This window comes from Chenopodium quinoa, unplaced genomic scaffold (assembly GCF_001683475.1).
Source record: "Chenopodium quinoa cultivar QQ74 unplaced genomic scaffold, ASM168347v1, whole genome shotgun sequence".
Classification (NCBI taxonomy): domain Eukaryota; kingdom Viridiplantae; phylum Streptophyta; class Magnoliopsida; order Caryophyllales; family Amaranthaceae; genus Chenopodium; species Chenopodium quinoa.
In genome coordinates, this window is record NW_018744633.1 from 5,824,262 (window position 1) to 5,843,760 (window position 19,499).

The window sequence follows — 19,499 nt, forward strand, 5'->3', positions numbered from 1 at the left end:
AGTTAAAAAAAAAAATAAATTGAAATATGGGTATTATATTTTGTCTACGCGTAGCTCATAAAATTTAAAATGAAAATAAAAAGGTAATTTTATAAAATTAAAGGCGGCAAGAAAGGAAAGTGAAAAGCCCAAAATGTGATTTCTCAAATTTGTTTCAACTTCAAATTTAAAACTGCTCCCAATTTTCACCGCTCACATCTCCACTTTCTCTCTCATCACACCATTTTTCATATTCTCCAAAACCGCTTCACTCCCTCTCCTCCACCACCACCACAGCCGTCGCACCTTCCACCACGACGTCGAAATGTCGGGGAAATTCAAGCGAAAAGGCGATGATAACCACGCTTCCGACGCCGATTCCGACGGAAACGCTCCTCCTAAGAAGTCTGCTAAATCCAATGACGACGAAGATGGAATTGTTGTTTGCGAGGTTGTTTTTTCTATCTCTAATGATTGAATTTGGAGTTGATTATTTGTTTGGTTCGGTTTTTAATTGATTTTGAATGATTGTTGAACTTAAACCCTAGATTTCGAAGAATCGGAGGGTTTCTGTGAGGAGTTGGCAGGGGAAAGTTATGGTTGATATTCGTGAGTTCTATGTCAAGGATGGCAAGCAAATGCCTGGTCGCAAAGGTATTTTTATTTAATTTGCGACTTTTTGGATTCATTTTCGGTAATTTTGCTGGTTTTTTAAGTGTATTTTTGGTGTAAATTGTCAGTTGAGTTTTTTCTAGGGTTTATGTTTGGTTGTTTAGCAAAATTGCAGAGAATTATAAGCTGGTAGAATTTTTTTGGATTATTTTTGCTCATGTTGAGTGTATATGGTGGTTTTGAAGTTCTGTTATTGCATGCCAGATTTTCTTAGGTTAGGTTTTGCGTTTTCATTGAATTTGAGTAGTAAATTATGTGCTATTGTTGTTGCAATTCAGTTTTTAGTTGCCTAGGTTTTGCGATTTTTGTTGATTTTCTCATGAGCTGGTAAATTATACCCTTTCTTGAACCGAGGATTTGTAGATATGTTGAATAAAACTCTAGAATTCCTCGAATTTTCGACTTATAGGAAGTGCTTTAGTTATTTCCTTGATTAATAGGTGGATTTTTATGCTGAGATTGGTGACTTTTAGCATCTTGAAGACTTAGCCCACTTAGGTTCTTGAAGGCAATCCCCTGTACTAAGTAAAGGAGAAATTATGTCGTAGTTTTCTGGTGATTTGATAGTTGAATATTTAGCTTAGTAAGATCATTCAGGTTTTCATGGTGTCTGGAATTTGTAGTGGTGGCATGCTGTAGACTCTTACCTCACATGCATGAGAGGAAGGTGCAGCTAAATGCTTTATAATAGATTAATAGGATTTGCCTGTCATTATTGGAACCTGGACTTTAAACTTGTATTATAATTTGTTGTTTAGTGGATTGAGGTGAGGTTGATTAGGGAGGGGTAGTGGATTGTGGATCAAGCATATGAAGAGATTGGAGACAAAGTCGCAAGCTCATAATATTGTTGTTACATCAACTGCCTGTTTTATTGGTGGAATAGTTGCAGACCCCTTCCCTTTTTATGCAGGAATTTGGAATGTGGTATCATGAATTTAAGAGCATGGTTTTAGCAGAATGTTTCTATTGGATTCTTTTATAGTTTGATTTATGGTTAATGGTTAGCAATTTAGCATCCAAGTGCTGTTGCTGCAAGCTCTCCAAGTCATTTTTGACTGATTTTGAAATATTTGGCCAATAGTTACCATTTTTCTCTGCCTTTTGCCCCTTTAAACTTGGTTTTTTTTTTTATGATAGATGCTTAGACTGGTATCCTCTCCCTTCCCTGGGGGAAAATATGCTCCAATTGAGGAGATTATAATTGCTGATTTGTTATGCTTAGTCTTGTAGTTGCAGTATTATATTTATTGTGCATTATAAGAAACTTGTTCTGAACTCTGGAGTATAGGCTTGAGCTTCTTGAGTGCTTGACTGCATGAGTCAGGTCTTGCACTTGGCATTGCTTTTGTTGATGTTATGCTGATCTTGTCTTCTGTAAATAAAAAAGTTGTTACAGAATAAAATCATTTATTCAGTTTTAGAGCTTGCTTGTTTACAATTGTATTGGCAATATGAGCTTTAGTCCGCCGAGGTGTACTATTAACTTGGCAATTAATTTTAGGCGGTGAGAGTAGGTTGTTACTTTGTTGAGACCTTGTCCATATTACTTGAAAATCAACTACGGAGTACAGTATTTGCTGTCATCTGATTTGTCTACATTGCATCTAGCATCTACTTCCCATATCATGCTTAGCACAATATGGTATTCAACTATACTAGTATTTATTTTGCATATATCTGTATATTAAGTCATTTCCAATGAAATATTGTATGGAATAGAATGTTTGTGAACGCACACATGCAGTGATGCAGGAAAACTTGTTTAAACTCTTTAAAGCACCTAGGAAAAAGAATTAATGGAGACTTGCTTCTTATTTGAAATATAGTATAATGTTTATTAATGTATGCTTTGCCCTAAAGAATTTGGCTGGGTTCAATAACTTTGTTTTAGACCCCCGCTCTCAACCCCACGTCCCCACCTAACATTTACTATGCCTTGCAAAGGGTTTCTGTCACGTTTCTGTATGATGTTTTCTGCTGCAGCTAAATGAAGCTGTGTATTTTTTTTACTGATCTGTAGTCATTGCTCATTTCAGGTATCTCTCTTACCATGGATCAGGTATGTATCTTTGCTAACTGGCTACAATTAGTTTCACTAATCACTATTATTATTTCTGCTGTGTTTTGTTTGCAATTGGATTCTGACCTTTGTTTTTTCATTGGATCCTGTAGTGGAAGGTGCTTTGTGAGCATGCTGAGGAGATTGATCAGGCTGTGACTGAGAATACGTAGGGCTGGAGGGCTGGGCTTTGTCGATATAGTTCTTGGATGCTGGTTTTGGGTTGTTACATTTTGCTGACTAGGACTGCGGCAATAGGTATTAGTGTAATTTCGGCTAGTATTCTGTATTTACGTAGGGTTATTGGATAATGTAATCTGCATAGCTTAGACTTGAAAGAACAATATCTCATGACTGCAGGTTGTCCACCTGTTTACGGATGCCTACAGACTATTTTGTTAAATTGCAGTATGTGCGTATTATGCTTATTAACGGAATACATTGATGAGGCAGTTTTAATACGGAGTACACTACTTAATTGTAACAAAAAGTTGTTTCACTATTATAGAATCATATAACAACCAAGTCGTCATACAACTTTAAACATACATAGAAAGCAGATTTAAAAGTAGAGCTTCTTATTTACCTAGAACAATTCCGAAGAAAAGCTCTTAAATTATACCCAGCTCGAATTGAGTGTTCAATGCAGTTCAGAAGACATTACACATGTAATGGCTCAGTGAGCTGAGCTTTATATAGATCTAACTGGAATGTGGATAAGTTTGTGCTCAAACTTTATAATTTTAGGCACAGTTATGTAGAGAACGCCATTCTTAAACACAGCGGTGATCTCTTCCTTCCAAGAGTTGAAAGGCAGGTGAAGTGTGGTCTCTCTTGGACTGAATACCTTGTTTCCGAAAGCATCAATACCGCCATCTCCCCTGATCACAAGCATGTTATCCACAACTTCCACTTTGATGTTCTCAGCTCCTAGTCCTGGCATGTCAAACCACATTCTTATCTCACTTTCATCCTCGGTTGTGTTCCAGGGAGTGCGCACTGTAAAATAAATACATTTCGATAAATTCTTTGTCAACGTTTGTAAAGTTTGATCACAAATCAGATCAACAAATCTACAACAAGCAATGGGAAAGGCGATGAAATATATCTAGGAAACATTGAATATGCACACCATGTTATTAGATTAGTTTCAGAAAGAATGGGAGATTTACCATAAGGGGATGTTTCAAGTAGGGCAACTTTTTTGTGGAAGTGTTCAGGTGCCATAGGATCAATCCTCTTAGGACTAACCCCGCCCTGTTGGGCTCTTACCACCAACGAAGACCTCGAAGAAGGGGTCTTCAATGACGGTGTTGAGGACACCACAGAAGGTGAGCCCAACCCAGCTGGTACCGAGCCACGGACAGAGGCTGCCCTGTTGATTGACACTAAAGTTGAAGCAGAACATGCCGTCAACACGTTGCTTGCCATTGAGTATGCTTAAGTAGAGCTTGCTAAGAATAATTTCTTCGCTTAATCAATGTAAATATCTTGAGTTTGTATGTTTTGACTAACTCATTTGAATGGGATGTATTTATAGGTATAGCAGAGGAATAGTTAAGTTGAATTCTTGAATTCTTAATGTTTGTGTAGCAGTGTTTTTTTTCACTTTATGCATTAAGAAGCCTCATTTGTTCCTAACATGTTGATGCTCTTTACTAATTGAAAGCAAAGTAATTAAGATTCTCCCAACAAAATTAGAAACATATATATACTAAATATTACAAGTACCAATATTTACATACTTTAAGAGTTGTTTATAAAATGTACAGATCTTACCATATTCAAGTTGTTTGTACTTGCATGTTATTATACTTGAAAGAAAAATGAAGATATGCCCCCCTATTAACTTTTATTCTTGCTTTATTAAGAATATATTTTGTTCATATTATGTTTTGATGGTGCTAGCTAGATTTTGGATTACCACTTTTGGCAACTAGGGGTTCTTTCTTCATATTTTTTGTTAACCTTCGCGTTAAAATATGATCGAAATAATTTGAGAAAACAACATTTTTATAAGAATAATGTAAATGGAACATTAAGAATGTAGTTATGCACTTATACATATTAAGAGCTTTTATAATCTTCAATGCATGGAAATTTTGAGCTTAATTAAGTTGTTTGCCTACGGCTATGACTCTCTAAGGCACCATGATCCCAAAAATTATAACACCATAAATGTAAGCATCCATTGATGAAACGACAAATAAAGAACTTTTAGTGAGTTCGTTTTAAGTGGATTGTTTCTCCTACTATCAATTGGTATTAGGACGAAACCTCACTTGGCCATATTAAGCGACGTTTATATGCTCTTTTATTTGTTTCTCCCCCCCATCCTAACACCTTCTTATGATCATGGGTTTATTATTATTCAAAACCAATGAAGGCAAGAGTATTATTACTTTATTATATATAGAGGATATGTCATATATGTACCTTTCTTTGGCATTTTACGTCTTGGATTCTTGTCATGCATACCATGTATATTGTGAAGCAATTTGCTATGGATTATATAGCTTCTCCTGGTCTCACACTCAAAGCCATTTAGATATTGAACTACATTATATTTTCCATACATGCTTAATTCTAGATAACTTTATATGGACTAGTTTTGAGAGAAGATTTTCCTAACTTCTCATTTATTTTTAAAATCCGAAAAAGAAGCCAGCCTTTTAGCACCATCAAATGCTACAAGTTTATGTCTTATAATCCAAAAGTACAACTTAGCTTGAATGCTCGATCATTTCTCTATATAAAAAAAATTACTCCGTAGATTATACACGTGTTAATGCACAAGGTACTTGCTTCAAAGATTATTCTAATTATAATTATTAAAATAATTAACTTCGTTATTGATTTCAAAAATATCAATACTTCCGGGAAGAAAATATATAAAAGCTCAGGTATATATAACCAGAGTAACTTTAAATGTTATTTAGATAATAAATTTTTTTGTATACATCCGGTTTACACTAATATTAGTGTACATCGAGTAGTATAAGGGTAACTTTTAGCTAATTTTAAGGTAACTTTTTGTCTTTTTTTGGGTAACTTTAAACATAACATAATTTTTATATAAATCAACAACAAGAAAAATTTTATAAAGGTAATTTAATTACATTCAATCACTAATAATTGATTTTTAGTCATTTAAAATTTGATTCTTTACTAATAAAGCGTAGATAATTTTTATTTGAATTGGGTTACTTTAACTCATATTGGGGTAACTTTTATTCATTTCAGGGATAACTTTTAATCACTTTAGGTTATCTTTATAATGAATGTAAAATAATTCATCCCATTTTTTTTAAAGTTTGTGTTTAGATAATCAATGGTACACAATTTCCATTGAGATTGAAAAGATGGATATTTACTCAACACAACACAACACAACGCAAATAATATATACAAGTATACTCTTTAACAATTAATTATTTTAATTAATGTCTTATTATATTAGAATACTTAAATAAGTCATACAAAGTACAACTTATAACATTGAAAGGAAAATACATACTTAGAGAGCTTCTCTATTACATAGCATCTCAAAGAAAAGCTCTTAAAACACACTCATAATACGAAGTATATAATTCAGTCTCCTATACATAAAACACTTCATATAGAAGACACTAAAGTAGATCTCTATTATGAGATTTAAACGGATCTAACTGGAACATGGATGATTTTGTGCTCGAATTTGGTGATCTTAGGCACAGTAATATAGAGAACACCATTCTTAAACACGGCCGTGATCTCTTCCTTCCAAGAGTTAAGAGGGAGTTGAACCCTACTATCATAAGGGCTAAATATCTTGTTTCCAAATGCATCAACTCCACCGTCTCCCTTGATCACTAGCAAGTCGTCGACAACGTTCACATCGATGTTTTCAGCTGCAAGTCCTGGCATGTCAAACCACATCCTAATCTCGTGGTCATCCTCGCTCGTGTTCCAGGGAGTGCGCACTGCAAATCAACAAGTATCATAATATATGTCATTATTACGTTATGGTTTATAATAAGCAATTCAGAAACAAGTGGGATCAATTGAACCATTTCTAATAATAGAAAATGCTCTAACACGTACTAATGTTAAATAAACTTGACAAGACTGACTCGTATCTCATTTCTCAAATCATATTATCTAACCCTAACCATGACGTGTGCATTTTAATGTTACAAGCCATAAAAGATTTATGTATGTACATTTTTACCCAAAACTAGTAAAAATATGCAATTAACCTTTTTTTTTTTTTGGTAAAGTAAGAAAAATGAAAAAGTAAAATGTAAGAAGTGGATTACTTACCATAAGGAGAAGTTTCAAGGAGAGCAACCTTTTTGTGGAATTGATCAGCTGCTATGGGATCCAATTTCTTAGGACTTCCTCCTAGTTGGGCTCTCACCACCATCGAAGGAGTCTTCGAGGACGGTGCTAGGGACACCGTGGAACGTTGGCCGAACCCAGCTAGGGCCGGGCTACGGCCGGAGACCGTGTGGTTTGACACCATAGTGGCAGAAGCAGAACATGTCAATGTGTTGCTTGCCATAATTGAAGATATTCAAATAAAAACTTACTAAAATAATTAAATCACTAAAACAATAATAATGTAATAAAATTAAATAAATATTGCAAGTTGTTGTATGTTTTGTTCAATCATTGGGAGGTTATTTATAGGTCTAAGTGGAGTTAATTTTACGTACATTGCTAATTAGTTATAATATAGTTTTTTTTGTAGGAGAAGCTTCTAATCATAACATTGATATATATTCTCTTTACTCAAATTAAAGCAAAGTAATGCGGCTTCTCCTAGCAAAAAGATGCATATAGTACAATATAAAAAAAAAGTTACAGACGTGTAAATATAATTAGTACGTACAATGTTTATTTATTTATATTTTTATTACTTTATAACTATTTACAATGTTCATATATTTACTTTTCAAAGAGTTAAGTACGTGATTTGCGTTAACAGGGGGAAAACGTTGAGTAAATAAAGAGAATGGAATTTCTACTATTTGATTTCTCCTCCCCTACCGATTTGAGACAACCTTAATAGTTAATACCTTTTGTTTTCATTATTGATTGTTAGAATATTTCTTGAATTAGCTAGTAATTAAGCCCCTATCAAAGGACTATGTAAGCTAAATAGGAGTATAGAACATTTTCAGCTTTAGGCTCATTTTTAGGCCTATTTTGAAGAAGGCTAGCTCGAACAAGCCTTATAAATATCTCTGTGATTATTTTTAGGGAAATTCTCAATGGTACTCTTAAGCTTTTTATTTTTCTCAATGGTAAACATCAAAAATTCGAATTATCTTTGGTAATCAACAATTTATGTTATTAATAAAATGGTGGCATTAATGAAATTAATCTACAATTTTAAGCCTAACTATAGTTAACTAAAGGCAAAATGACAAATATATCCTTAAAAATCAGATTTTATTTTATTTTTTTAACAATTAAATTATTTTAAAAAAAAATTAAAAAAATCATTACAATTTCCCTCAGCCATCACAACCACCCAATCGCCAGCCACCACAGCTAGTCAACCGCCAGCCACCACCCAAGCCCAGCCCAACCTCGATCCCCCTTCCTCGGCGCCGATTGCGCCCAGACCCCCTTGCGTCGGTGCCCATGAACCACCAGCTCCTCCCTACCCCCACGGAACCCTAAACTTTCTAAAAAACCATCCAAACTCTCGAAAAACCCCCACCGGAACCCTAGCAATGGTCGGGGAGGGCCGATTAGGGTTTTTCGAAGGTGGGTTGATGGTTTTAGGGTGTTTCGTGGCGGGAGGTAGATGAATTTATGCGAAGGGATTGGGTGGTTCGGTGTTCAGCACGGCGAGGAAGGTTTTGGTTGCGCCGACGCCAGGGGCGTTGAAAAGCGGTGGTGCTGGGCTGTTGGGGAATGGGTGGTTTAGTGGTTGCAGCGATAAGAGGTAGGGGGTTCAACGTGGCGCCGGCGCCGGGGAGGGGATCTTAGTGGGCATAGTCGGCGCCGGCTGGGAGTAGGGGAATTGGGCTGGCCGGGCAGAGGTGGCAGGGGAAAGAAGTGGTGGTGGGTTTTTGTAAAAAAGGGTAGTTTAGACATTTCTCTTTTTCCTCCTTTTAAAAACATAAACCATGGTTAATATTTTTTAAAATGCTTAACTAATGTTACCACTGAATTAGTTTTATAAATTATGGATTACCATTGATAATTTGATATTTTAGTGTTTACCATTGAGAAATATAAAAAGCTTGAGAGTACCATTGAGAATTTCCCTTATTTTTATTATAATGCAGAAAATGGTGATCAAAAGAAGAAGGTTGGCTCGAACAAGCCTTATAAATATCTCTATGATTACTTTTATTATAAAGGAGACAATGGTGACACGAAGGCTAATAGAGTGACATTCAAAACCAAACCCGATGATGAAAAGGATTCTAAAGAGACTCTACCCGTTCATCCAAATTCACTTCATCACCATCATCCTCACCATTTCATGCACAATGATAATAATGTAAACATAGAAGAATTGAGCTCGACGACTTCTTCTAGTGACACGTTATTTTTCATAGAGAAAAACTTGCAAGTTGGAATGAAGTTGCCACAAGATTTCCAAAAGATTCAAATCCGCCCTATTTTGCCTAAACACATTGTTCAATCCTTCCCCTTCGCCTATGAAAATTTCACAGATATACTCTCTTTATTTTCCATTAAATTCGAGTCTGAAGATGCCATCGATGTTAAAGACACCCTCCATCTATGTTTTAAAAGACCAAAGAGTACAAAAGAAATCAGGTATTTTTTTTTTTTGAAGAGTAACATATATTAATGATCAAAGTTGAGCATTATTTTTTTTTATTTTTTTAATTTTTTTTAATTTTTTAATGTTTTTTAACAGTTAATAATACAAAATAATGTGTATTTGAATGACAGTACTTGTGCGCAATCCATAGAGGAGGTTGTTGATTTTGTGGTACGAGAGTTGGGCACGAATGAAGTAGAGGTAAAAACAATGGACAAAAAGATGGAGGTGCCTAATGGAAGACAAGATTATATGATAAAAAAGGTGAAAAAATTGGATGTACCGGGCAATAATGCAGCAGTATGCCATAGGATAAGATATCCTTATACTGTGTACTATTGTCACCACCAAATAGGCATTGGCCATTACGACGTCACTTTGGTTAGCCTAGCGGGTACTGAGGTCCAGACTACGGCTATATGTCACTATGACACATACGCTTGGAACCCTAAGTCCACACCCCTTCGCGCCCTTGGTCTTAAACCCGGCGATTCACCACTTTGTCACTTCGCTTTCTTAAATGACATGTTTTGGAATATCAAACCCGCCGTCTCCAACTCTCTCGACATGGCTCAGTAAGAGTAATCGTATGATTGTGCAATTGTAGTCCTAAGCGTATGCTACTATGCATGTTTCTTGTTGTTTGATCATGAAATAATGTTGTATGTTGTACGTGTGTGGTTTAGGCCCCGTTTGGTTTAATGTAAAACATTTTCAATGAAAAATTAGTTTTCATGGAAAACATATTTTCAAGGAAAAACACAATTGCAAATTAGTTTTCCTTTGTTTGGTTGCATACAAGAAAAGTCCAAGAAAAATAAAAAATAAGAGTGGAAATGTAAGGATGAATGAGAGGGAAGTAAAAAAAGAGGTAAGGAGGAGAGAGGAAAATATGACTTTCCTTGTTTTTAGAAGGAAAATGTTTTCCATCATTAAGGATGAAATTTTCCACCTTTGAAAAATTGTTTTCCACTCCTTAACAAACCAAACAAAGGAAAATGGGAAAAAAATGGAAAATTCATTTTCCATGAAAACATTTTACATCAAACCAAACAGGGCCTTAGAGTGAGATGCATTTTGTAATTTAAATAATTATGAAATGAACGGAGTTGTTTTATGTGCAAGCTAGTCATACTAACTTCAAATTGACCTGATATAAACGACATGATTATCACCTCTAATTACCACATAACATCATTTGTCTTATTATAGTATGTGGCTCGATTGAGTCCAACAAATGAGCTAGTCATACAACTTACAAAGTTACAAAATACATTTCAAATGTAGAAAGTAGTTTAGCTTCTTTCTAAATTACAAGCAAAGTAACTATACAAAGCATATAGCTCTTATATATATTACACACCATTTATATATGTATATATATATGTCTTCTAAAAAGTTTAGAAGACTCATTTCACAAGCAATAAGTTAATTATGAATAATTTTAAATGGATCTAACTGGAATATGAATAACTTTGTGCTCAAACTTGGTAATCTTGGGCACAGTAATGTAGAGAACACCATTCTTAAACACAGCGGTAGTTTCTTCCTTCCAAGCGTTAATAGGAAGTTGAACGCTACTATCATAAGGACCGAAAATCTTGTTTCCAAATGCATCAATACCCCCTTCTCCTTTGATGACGAGCAAATCATCCATAATTTCCACATCTATGTTTTCAGCTGCAAGCCCTGGCAAGTCAAACCACATCTTGATCTCGTGCTCATCCTCAGAAGTATTCCAAGGTGTACGCACTGCACACGAATCACTGATTATTTGTGGGGTATGTTTGAAAATCTAATTATAATCTATTTCAAATTTAGGAAAAGAGCCTAAAAAACTACTTCTAGGAAGGGTTAACATATATACTTACAATACGTATGATAGGCGGAGATAAAAATGTGGTAATTTTTTGTTCAGTTATAAGTACGTTTTATATGGACATAAATATTCAACCTGATTAATTTTTCAATTAAAGTAACAATATAGATTTATGAACAAAAACATATATTTGGAGAAATTAATGTATGCATCAATGTGTAGGAGTGACAATTTTAACTTATTAACTTTAGAAAGTGATCTATTATTTATTATGATACAAATACATTTTTAAGGAGACGGAGTGGAAAATTTTACCATAAGGAGTGGTTTCAAGTAGGGCAACCTTCTTGTGGATTTGTTCAGCTGACATTGGCTCAATTCTCCTTGGGCCTGACTGTTGGGCTTTCACCACCAAAGAAGGCCTTGAAGAAAGGGTCTTAATTGGTGATGGTGTCACAGAAAGCCCAGAATGTGGGCCCAAACCAATTAGTAATGGGCTGGACGAGGCCCGGCTCGACAGTAGAGTTGAAGCAGCAGAGCATGTTAACACTTTACTTGCCATTGAAGAAAAAGACCTAAACTTACTAAAAATAAACTTCACTAAAACAAATTGTTGTTTGTTTATTCATTGATTGGGAGCTATTTATAGACTTATAGATATGTAGAGGTATAAGTGGTAACTTGTTGAGTTATTGTCTTATGATGCTTTATCTTTTTGCTATAAGAAGCCTCATTTATATCACATGGATTGAAGGCTTCTCCTAGCAAAAAGACTCGTACAAACTATGTGAAATTGACTCCATCCAAATCGAATAGGCTAACTTAAACAAATTTATTATGACTAATGGTAATTGGTTATATTTTTTTTTTTTTTGAAGACTGGTATTTGGTTATATATTATTTAGCGATATTGCAAATGTTGCAGGATGATGAGGTAAATAAATTATGGAATATTTTAAATGATTTTTTTTTGGTATACATATAATTTAATCTTAATGCGTGCATTGTAATAAGTTGTTATATATCCACCTAATAATACGAAGTACTTGTTTTTGAGTATCTAACTCAGTCAATTAATTAATAGCTTAATACGTTATTATTACCAAATACCAATCCAAACAACTCAATTTTTGTGTGCCTTTAAGTTGAGAAATTGGGAGATGTCTTGTTACTTTGCTTAGGTTTGTGGTAAGACATCAATTCCACATACTTTTATCTTTTTTATATGCCAAAACCCCATTTATAGGAATTGAATATATGACTCAAGTTCACATGTCACGCATGTATTTTTTTTATATACAATAATTTTTTTGTTGAAATGCGAATTATTATTTGCAAGTTAAAGTTTTTTGCTGGAATTCTTATGATTAAACGTTTTAAAAAAGATGTTTTATCACTTATCAGTGTAGTTATTTATTACTTATATATTCTTAATATTTTATTTTAATTTCTTATATATAAGGGCTGCATTATATGTCTATCATTTTACTATTTAAAAAAAATGGAAAATATGGTGTGGGAAGAAAGATAGTTTTTCCCTTGTACTGTAAAGGGCCCTCATATAGTCATATGTCTGGTGTGATTGGAAATATACTAGGGGCGTGTTCTTTTAAATTTTTTTTTTTTTTTTTTTTTTTTTTTTTTGAAAGCCACAAAGGTGGGTGATGAGAATCGATCCCAAGATCTCTATCTTGTAATCGGGAGGGGAGCTCTAACCACTTGAACTATCCCTCACTCTCAATTTTAATTTAATGTGTATAAGTGGTGTTTTAAATATTGCTAGTATTAATATTTCCAATTTTAATTTAATGTGTATAAGTGGTGTTTTAAATATTGCTAGTATTAATATTTCCAATCCCTAAATACCTGTTATTAGGTAAAATATTGCTAGATATATTAATCGGATGAAATTTATAAAATTTTCTACATTTTCACAAAAGGTATTACAAATTATTACTGATCAAAGTTGTGCATAACTTACAAATATAAAAGCGAATATTTATGTAATTTATACCTAATTAAAGTATGCGTGTGCAATCCTTAGAGTATGTTGTTGATTTTGTCGTAGGAAAATAGGGGACAAATGAAGTTGACGTAAATACAAGGAACAGATACATGAAGGTGCTTAATGGAAGACATATTATGTTGTGAACTTATAATGTGGCCATAGAAATGATACGATCATATACCTATTATGTTGTGAACTTATGATGTACTATTGTCACCACCAACTAAGCTAGGCATCGGCCATTACGATGTCACTTTGGTTAGCCTGGGATCCTAACTTCCTAAGTCCCTGGCCCTTCGTGCCCTCAGTCTCAACTCGATTTCATCAACCCCGGCGATTCACCCCTATGTCCCTCCGCTTCCTTAAACGAGATTAACCAATAACCATATGATGATTGAGCTTGTAGGTGTATGCAACCATGAATTTAATTATATGGTGCACGTTTCTTGTAATTCAATCATGAATATAGTTATTAATTGTAAGTATGTGTTCGTTCTAGAGTCATGAGGTGCATTTTGTAATAGTTGTGACTACATAATTAGGAGTACGTGCAAGTATCGTTTCACCTGCCATAATTATGGCTATATATTCAAAGTGACATGATTTGATCTGTATGACTTAATTGTCTCCTTTAATAATTAACCACATAACATACATACATCTTTGTCTTATAATATACGAAGTAATTAATAAGTGGCTGGAGTCCAATATACAACCAATTAAGTAATAATACAGCTTACAAAATATATTTCAAAATTAAAATATACTTAGAACATCGAGCTTCTTTTTATTACAAAGTAAGGAGTACCTAATACAAAGTACATTTCTTATTACTCAATAAAACAAACGCTAGTTTTATAGGATAATTTTATAGCGGTCTATTAAAAATTCACCATAATATATTAATAATGCATGATTGATTGGTTAGTTTTTCCACATCATCATTTGGAAATAATAATACAACTTTCCAAAATAAGACATTTTGGAAATAATAATAAGAATTTCCAAAATAATAAAGATGGTTTAATATTTTGTATTAAAAAAAAGGAAATGAAAATGATAATATCGACCTTTTCTTAAAAAAAAAAATGATAATATGGAGTACGGACAAACTAATTTAGCCAATTATAATGCTCAAACCCTTTTCAAAAGACTACTGTAAAATTTTCAATTTATATATGTAATTATGAATAATATTAAGTGGATATAACTGGAATATTTTTAACTTTGGGCTCAGATGACTTGGTAACTTTAGGCACAGTAATATAGAGAACACCATTCTTAAACACAGCTGTAATTTCTTCCTTGACAGTATTAGTGGGAAGTTGAACCCTATTAACATAAGGTTCAAGAATCTTGTTTCCAAATGCATCAACATCCACATTTCCTTTTATGATGAGCAAGTCATCCACAACTTCCACTTCTATGTTTTCAGCTGCAAGCCCGGGCATGTCAAACCACATCCTGATCTCGCGCTCGTTCTCGGAAGTATTACAGGGCTTACGCTCTGCAAAATAAATGAATTATATGTGGCGGTATGTTCGGAAATATAATCATAATTGATTTCAAATTTAGGAAAAGAGCTGAGCCTGGACAACTATATCTAGGAAGGGGTAATCTATATATACTTACTTTGTATGCTAGACTGTGATAAATTGTAAGTACTTTTTTTTTTTAGCATAAATAGTATTCCATACTTTGTATTTTATTAGATACGGCTCATTAAACTAATAAACGTAAGATGACAGATTTATGAAGAAAAACACAAGTTTGAATATAGACATTTGTATAAGGAATGGCTAGTTGAAAGAATACCATACAAATTTAGAAAGTTATTAAGTATATTATTTTAATAGTTGAGAGAGCAATAAGGACAAGTAATAAGAATCGATATATATTACTCCGTATTATGAGTTGTGACCTGAATACTGCGTCTTTAAAATGTATCAAGGAGATCTCACCTATATACGTCACCATTGGCTCAATTCTCTTTGGACCTCCTGTCTGTTGGGCTCTAACCACCAAAGAAGGCCTTGAAGAAGGAATATTAATTGGTGATGGCATCACCAAAAGCCTAGAACGTAGGCCCAGCCCAATCGGTAATGGGCTTTTTGAGGCCCGGTTTGACATAGGAGTTGAAGCAACAGTGCATGTTAACACTTTGCTTGCCATTAAAGGAAAAAAAAAGGTAAAATTACTAAAAATAAACTTAACTAAAACAAATTTTGCGAGATAAAAATGTAAGTTGTTGTTTATTCATCGATTGGGAGCTTATTTATAGAGATATTTGTGGAGGTATAAGTGGTGACTTAATGAGTTATTGTATTGTGATGCCGTTTCTTTTTGCTATAAGAAGCCTCATTTCTTACACATGGATGGAGGCTTCTCCTAAGACTCACGTATCAAAAGTTAAAAAAAAAATTAAAAAAAAAATGTGAAAGTAACTCTACCCGGCCAAATCGAATAGTTGAGCCATTGAGGAAGTGTCACATAAACACATTTAGAAACGATTTTAAATATATAATACGTACTCCGTATAATCTTATTATTGTGATATATGAAGGTACATTATCTAATTAGTACATGCATATTACTAATAGACTAGTAGTACGTAGTGCACGACATTTGTTATAAAATTTTCGATCCAAACAATTTAAGTATTGTGTCTATGTTGTGAAATTAGGAGATGCCTCGTTACTTTGCTTAGGTTTGTGGTAAGACATCAACTCCACACAGTACAGCTATCTTTTTTATATGCCAAAACCCCATTTTTAGGAATTGAATCTGATTCAACTGCACTTATCACTTCATACAATCAGAAACTTTAATCAATCACGTCCATAGGACCATTAGGTCATTAGGACTTGCACTAAGCTAACATACGTTGTTTATTATTATTATTATTATTATTATTATTATTATTATTATTTAATTGGCAATATGTTTTAACTTTGTAGCCTAGTCATATAACTTACTTTGACTTGGTTTTGTCATTTAATGTTAAGATTGAAAACACATAATCATGTGAGGTTCTATTAGATTCGTCTCAATGTTTAATTTCTAAATATCAAAATTTTATTAATTTTGCTAAACATATATACATTTATGCCTAAATGGCATAGTCAACTAATTAATATGAGGCGGAAAAAGTATTATTTATATAAAATGCTCTCCAAAAATATCATAAAGTTTTCAAAATCACGTGTAGCGCATGCCCTTAATTAACTGGTATTCGTATGTCCCGTTCAAAAAAAAAAAAAAACAAACAAACTAGGATTGGTATGTAAAAAGTTAAAAACATATCTTATTGTATGATCATAAGATATTAATTAAGCAACAAAGTCATACAACTTGATACATTGAAGCAAAGAAGTATGAAGAGAGATTCTCTATCACACATAATTATTCAAATACAAGTTTTTAAACACACACAAAACCTAGTCTCCCATATAGAGTATTGAAGACATTTAATTCATAAATATGCAATAACTTGTGATGAGAAAATTAATTAAACGGATCTAACTGGAACATGGATGATTTTGTGCTCAAATTTGGTGATCTTAGGCACAGTAATATAGAGAACACCATTCTTAAACACGGCTGTAATCTCTTCCTTCCAAGAGTTAAGGGGGAGTTGAACCCTACTATCGTAAGGGCTAAATATCTTGTTTCCAAATGCATCAACTCCACCGTCTCCCTTGATCACTAGCAAGTCGTCGACAACGTTCACGTCGATGTTTTCAGCTGCAAGTCCTGGCATGTCAAACCACATCCTGATCTCGTGCTCATCCTCATTCGTATTCCAAGGGGTACGCACTACAAAAAAAAAAATACAGGAACAAATTTAATTGGAGCCTTGAATGTATAGTTATTATCGCAATCTTTCTATATCATGCATGATATAATTTAACCTGACCTATATATAGACAAGTGAGTCGACTGAAACTTTTTTAAATAATTAATGGACTAGGAAAATAGATTGATCCGTACTTGTATATATAGACAAGTCACAATGTGAATATGTGACTATGTGAGTACCAAAATTAACTAAATAACTCATATGATACTATATATGTACGACATAGGATATAATGTTGTCAAAGTTGGTAAAATAAAAAGGTAACTAGTGAAATATATAGAAAGATTCAACCTAGGGGTGGCAAACGGATCAGGTCGGGTCATATTCGTGTTCGGGTCATTTCGGGTTCGGGTTGAAACCCCCTGACCTGAACCTGATCTGTTTAGCATTTCGGGTCGAAGTTCTTGACCCTAACCCGATTTATTCGGATTCGGGTCAACCCGAAGTTGACCTTATTCAACCTGTTTTTTTTTTTTTTTTTTTTTTTTTTTTTTGGGTAGATTAAAGAAAAATTTATTACCAATAAAAATCTTAAAAACAAAAAGAAATCAATACAAGTTGAATCTCAACCTTAAATCTGTAAATCATAAATAAATTTAAATGTAATAAATTTACAACCAAAACTTCCAATTAAAGGGATTTGAAACTTAAATTTACAACAAAATTTTAACTTCTCAAAATCCTTCACATGCTGGTTTGCTGTTCGTTTTTTCTTGCAAACAATAACAAAAACACATTAATAAATATTCAAGTCATCAATTTAGATTATATAAAATACAAAATCAACTTTCAATAATATGTATATTCAATTCCAAAACAATTCAAACCATAAACACTACGACAAAGTAGTAGAAAGTAGATGCAATTTTCACCAATTTCATAAATAGCCATCTTAATATAAGAAATATCAAATCAAACAAGTAGATCTAGATATTAAAATACAAGCTAAGAACATCTAGATGTAAAAAAATTAATAACTAATGATGAATTCGAATATAAACAACAAATGACTTCGAAATTAAACAAAAATTAACATGTTAAAAACGAAAAAAAAAAAACCTGAAAGCATGTAAATAAATTCAAGAGGAAAATTACCTTGAGATGATGGAGAAGGTTAAAGGAATGATTGTAGGACTGAAGGAAAGGAGTGAAGGAGACACAAGTGAGGCAATGAGACAAGGAGAGAGGAAGAAACTGAAAAACGGCTGTTTGCCTGTTTCAGAAGGAGAATGTGAGGGTTTTAGGGTTTTTCTCTTTTATTAGGTGGATTTTTGAGCTTGGGCTTAAGAGTTATTTTTGTTTTTTCTTGTTCGTTCTTTTTTTTTTTTTTCGGGTTGAAAATTTCAACCTTAACCTAACCCATTTAATTATCAGGTCGGGTTCGTGTCGACCCATTTAAGTTTTCGGGTCAGAAATCTCAACCCAAACCCGCTATTTTCAGGTCGGGTTTGGGTCGTGTTTTCGGGTCGGGTCAGTTTTTGCCAGCCCTAAAATTTCAACCCATTGTGGTAAAAAAGAAAAGGCAACCATTTTTTTTTCATGCAAGTATAAGAAATAATTAAGAAAAACTCCAAAAAGAAGTTGAAGGAGTGGAATACTTACCATAAGGAGAGGTCTCAAGGAGGGCAACCTTTTTGTGGAAATGGTTAGGTGACATTGGATCCATTTTCTTAGGACTTCCTCCTTGTTGGGCTCTCACCACCATTGAAGGGGTCTTCAATGATGGTGTTAGGGACACCCCGACACGTTGGCCGAAACCAACTAGGGCCGGGCTGCGGCCGGTGACCGTGTGGTTTGACACCATAGTGGCAGCACCACCAGAGCATGTCAATGTGTTGCTTGCCATTGAAGATAAGTAAGTTGAGCTTACTAAGACTATAATTAGGATATAATTAGATGTAAATAAATGTAAATTGCAAGTTGTATGTTTGTTCACTCATTATTAGCTTATTTATAGTTATGTAGGGAGATTAATAAATTATAAAACGGTTGAGTTTTAAGTCTTTTTTGTAGGGAGATTAATAAATTATTCTATGATCTATACTCAAATTAAAGCAAAGTATATATCCTAAATAAAACTTAAAAATAAAATAATTAAAGTAAAGTAATTTAGCTTCTTCTAGAAAAAAGATGTAGAGTACATTATATATACTATTATAGCATTTTATAATAAGTGCCCTATTTATTTACCAAGCACTTTAAAGAGTTCTTTACAATTTATAATGTCCAAATCTAGAGAGCAGAGATTTGTTTGTCATTGTGTTTGAAAAATTGATGGAGTAATTATGGAGAATGGAATTTTAATTTTCC

The 19,499-nt window shown here is 33.6% G+C and overlaps 7 protein-coding genes across 8 annotated transcripts; 2 read left to right on the forward strand and 5 right to left on the reverse strand.

The window, feature by feature from the left end:
- Positions 1-119: 119 nt before the first annotated feature.
- On the forward strand, positions 120-3,172 carry LOC110701289 (RNA polymerase II transcriptional coactivator KIWI-like). Of its 2 annotated transcripts, XM_021878914.1 has the most exons (4): positions 124-430; positions 528-633; positions 2,691-2,713; positions 2,827-3,172. In XM_021878914.1, exons 1-4 carry the CDS (start codon positions 305-307, stop codon positions 2,884-2,886), a joined length of 315 nt encoding a protein of 104 aa, XP_021734606.1. In that variant the 5' UTR covers positions 124-304; the 3' UTR covers positions 2,887-3,172. The 2 variants fall into 2 exon arrangements, with proteins under 2 accessions (XP_021734607.1, XP_021734606.1); XM_021878915.1 differs by lacking the exons at positions 2,691-2,713; positions 2,827-3,172 and having other exon boundaries at positions 120-430; positions 528-647.
- A 19-nt stretch (positions 3,173-3,191) lies between these two features.
- On the reverse strand, positions 3,192-4,239 carry LOC110701288 (small heat shock protein, chloroplastic-like). The gene is made up of 2 exons (XM_021878913.1): positions 3,886-4,239; positions 3,192-3,712 (listed from the first exon to the last, which is right to left on the reverse strand). The coding sequence occupies exons 1-2, from the start codon at positions 4,142-4,144 to the stop codon at positions 3,405-3,407; spliced, it is 567 nt and encodes a 188-aa protein (XP_021734605.1). The 5' UTR covers positions 4,145-4,239; the 3' UTR covers positions 3,192-3,404.
- Positions 4,240-6,140: 1,901 nt separating this feature from the next.
- LOC110701290 (small heat shock protein, chloroplastic-like) lies at positions 6,141-7,363 on the reverse strand. Its single transcript, XM_021878916.1, has 2 exons — positions 7,016-7,363; positions 6,141-6,675 (listed from the first exon to the last, which is right to left on the reverse strand). Exons 1-2 carry the CDS (start codon positions 7,254-7,256, stop codon positions 6,368-6,370), a joined length of 549 nt encoding a protein of 182 aa, XP_021734608.1. The 5' UTR covers positions 7,257-7,363; the 3' UTR covers positions 6,141-6,367.
- Positions 7,364-8,436: 1,073 nt separating this feature from the next.
- On the forward strand, positions 8,437-10,082 carry LOC110701466 (BURP domain-containing protein BNM2C-like). The gene is made up of 3 exons (XM_021879117.1): positions 8,437-8,506; positions 8,926-9,496; positions 9,635-10,082. Exons 1-3 carry the CDS (start codon positions 8,437-8,439, stop codon positions 10,080-10,082), a joined length of 1,089 nt encoding a protein of 362 aa, XP_021734809.1.
- Positions 10,083-10,666: 584 nt separating this feature from the next.
- On the reverse strand, positions 10,667-12,009 carry LOC110701522 (small heat shock protein, chloroplastic-like). Its single transcript, XM_021879159.1, has 2 exons — positions 11,638-12,009; positions 10,667-11,255 (listed from the first exon to the last, which is right to left on the reverse strand). Exons 1-2 carry the CDS (start codon positions 11,882-11,884, stop codon positions 10,948-10,950), a joined length of 555 nt encoding a protein of 184 aa, XP_021734851.1. The 5' UTR covers positions 11,885-12,009; the 3' UTR covers positions 10,667-10,947.
- A 2,002-nt stretch (positions 12,010-14,011) lies between these two features.
- Positions 14,012-15,973, reverse strand: LOC110701523 (small heat shock protein, chloroplastic-like). The gene is made up of 2 exons (XM_021879160.1): positions 15,292-15,973; positions 14,012-14,837 (listed from the first exon to the last, which is right to left on the reverse strand). The coding sequence occupies exons 1-2, from the start codon at positions 15,500-15,502 to the stop codon at positions 14,527-14,529; spliced, it is 522 nt and encodes a 173-aa protein (XP_021734852.1). The 5' UTR covers positions 15,503-15,973; the 3' UTR covers positions 14,012-14,526.
- A 635-nt stretch (positions 15,974-16,608) lies between these two features.
- Positions 16,609-19,133, reverse strand: LOC110701291 (small heat shock protein, chloroplastic-like). The gene is made up of 2 exons (XM_021878917.1): positions 18,792-19,133; positions 16,609-17,146 (listed from the first exon to the last, which is right to left on the reverse strand). Exons 1-2 carry the CDS (start codon positions 19,033-19,035, stop codon positions 16,839-16,841), a joined length of 552 nt encoding a protein of 183 aa, XP_021734609.1. The 5' UTR covers positions 19,036-19,133; the 3' UTR covers positions 16,609-16,838.
- Between the last annotated feature and the right edge of the window lie 366 nt (positions 19,134-19,499).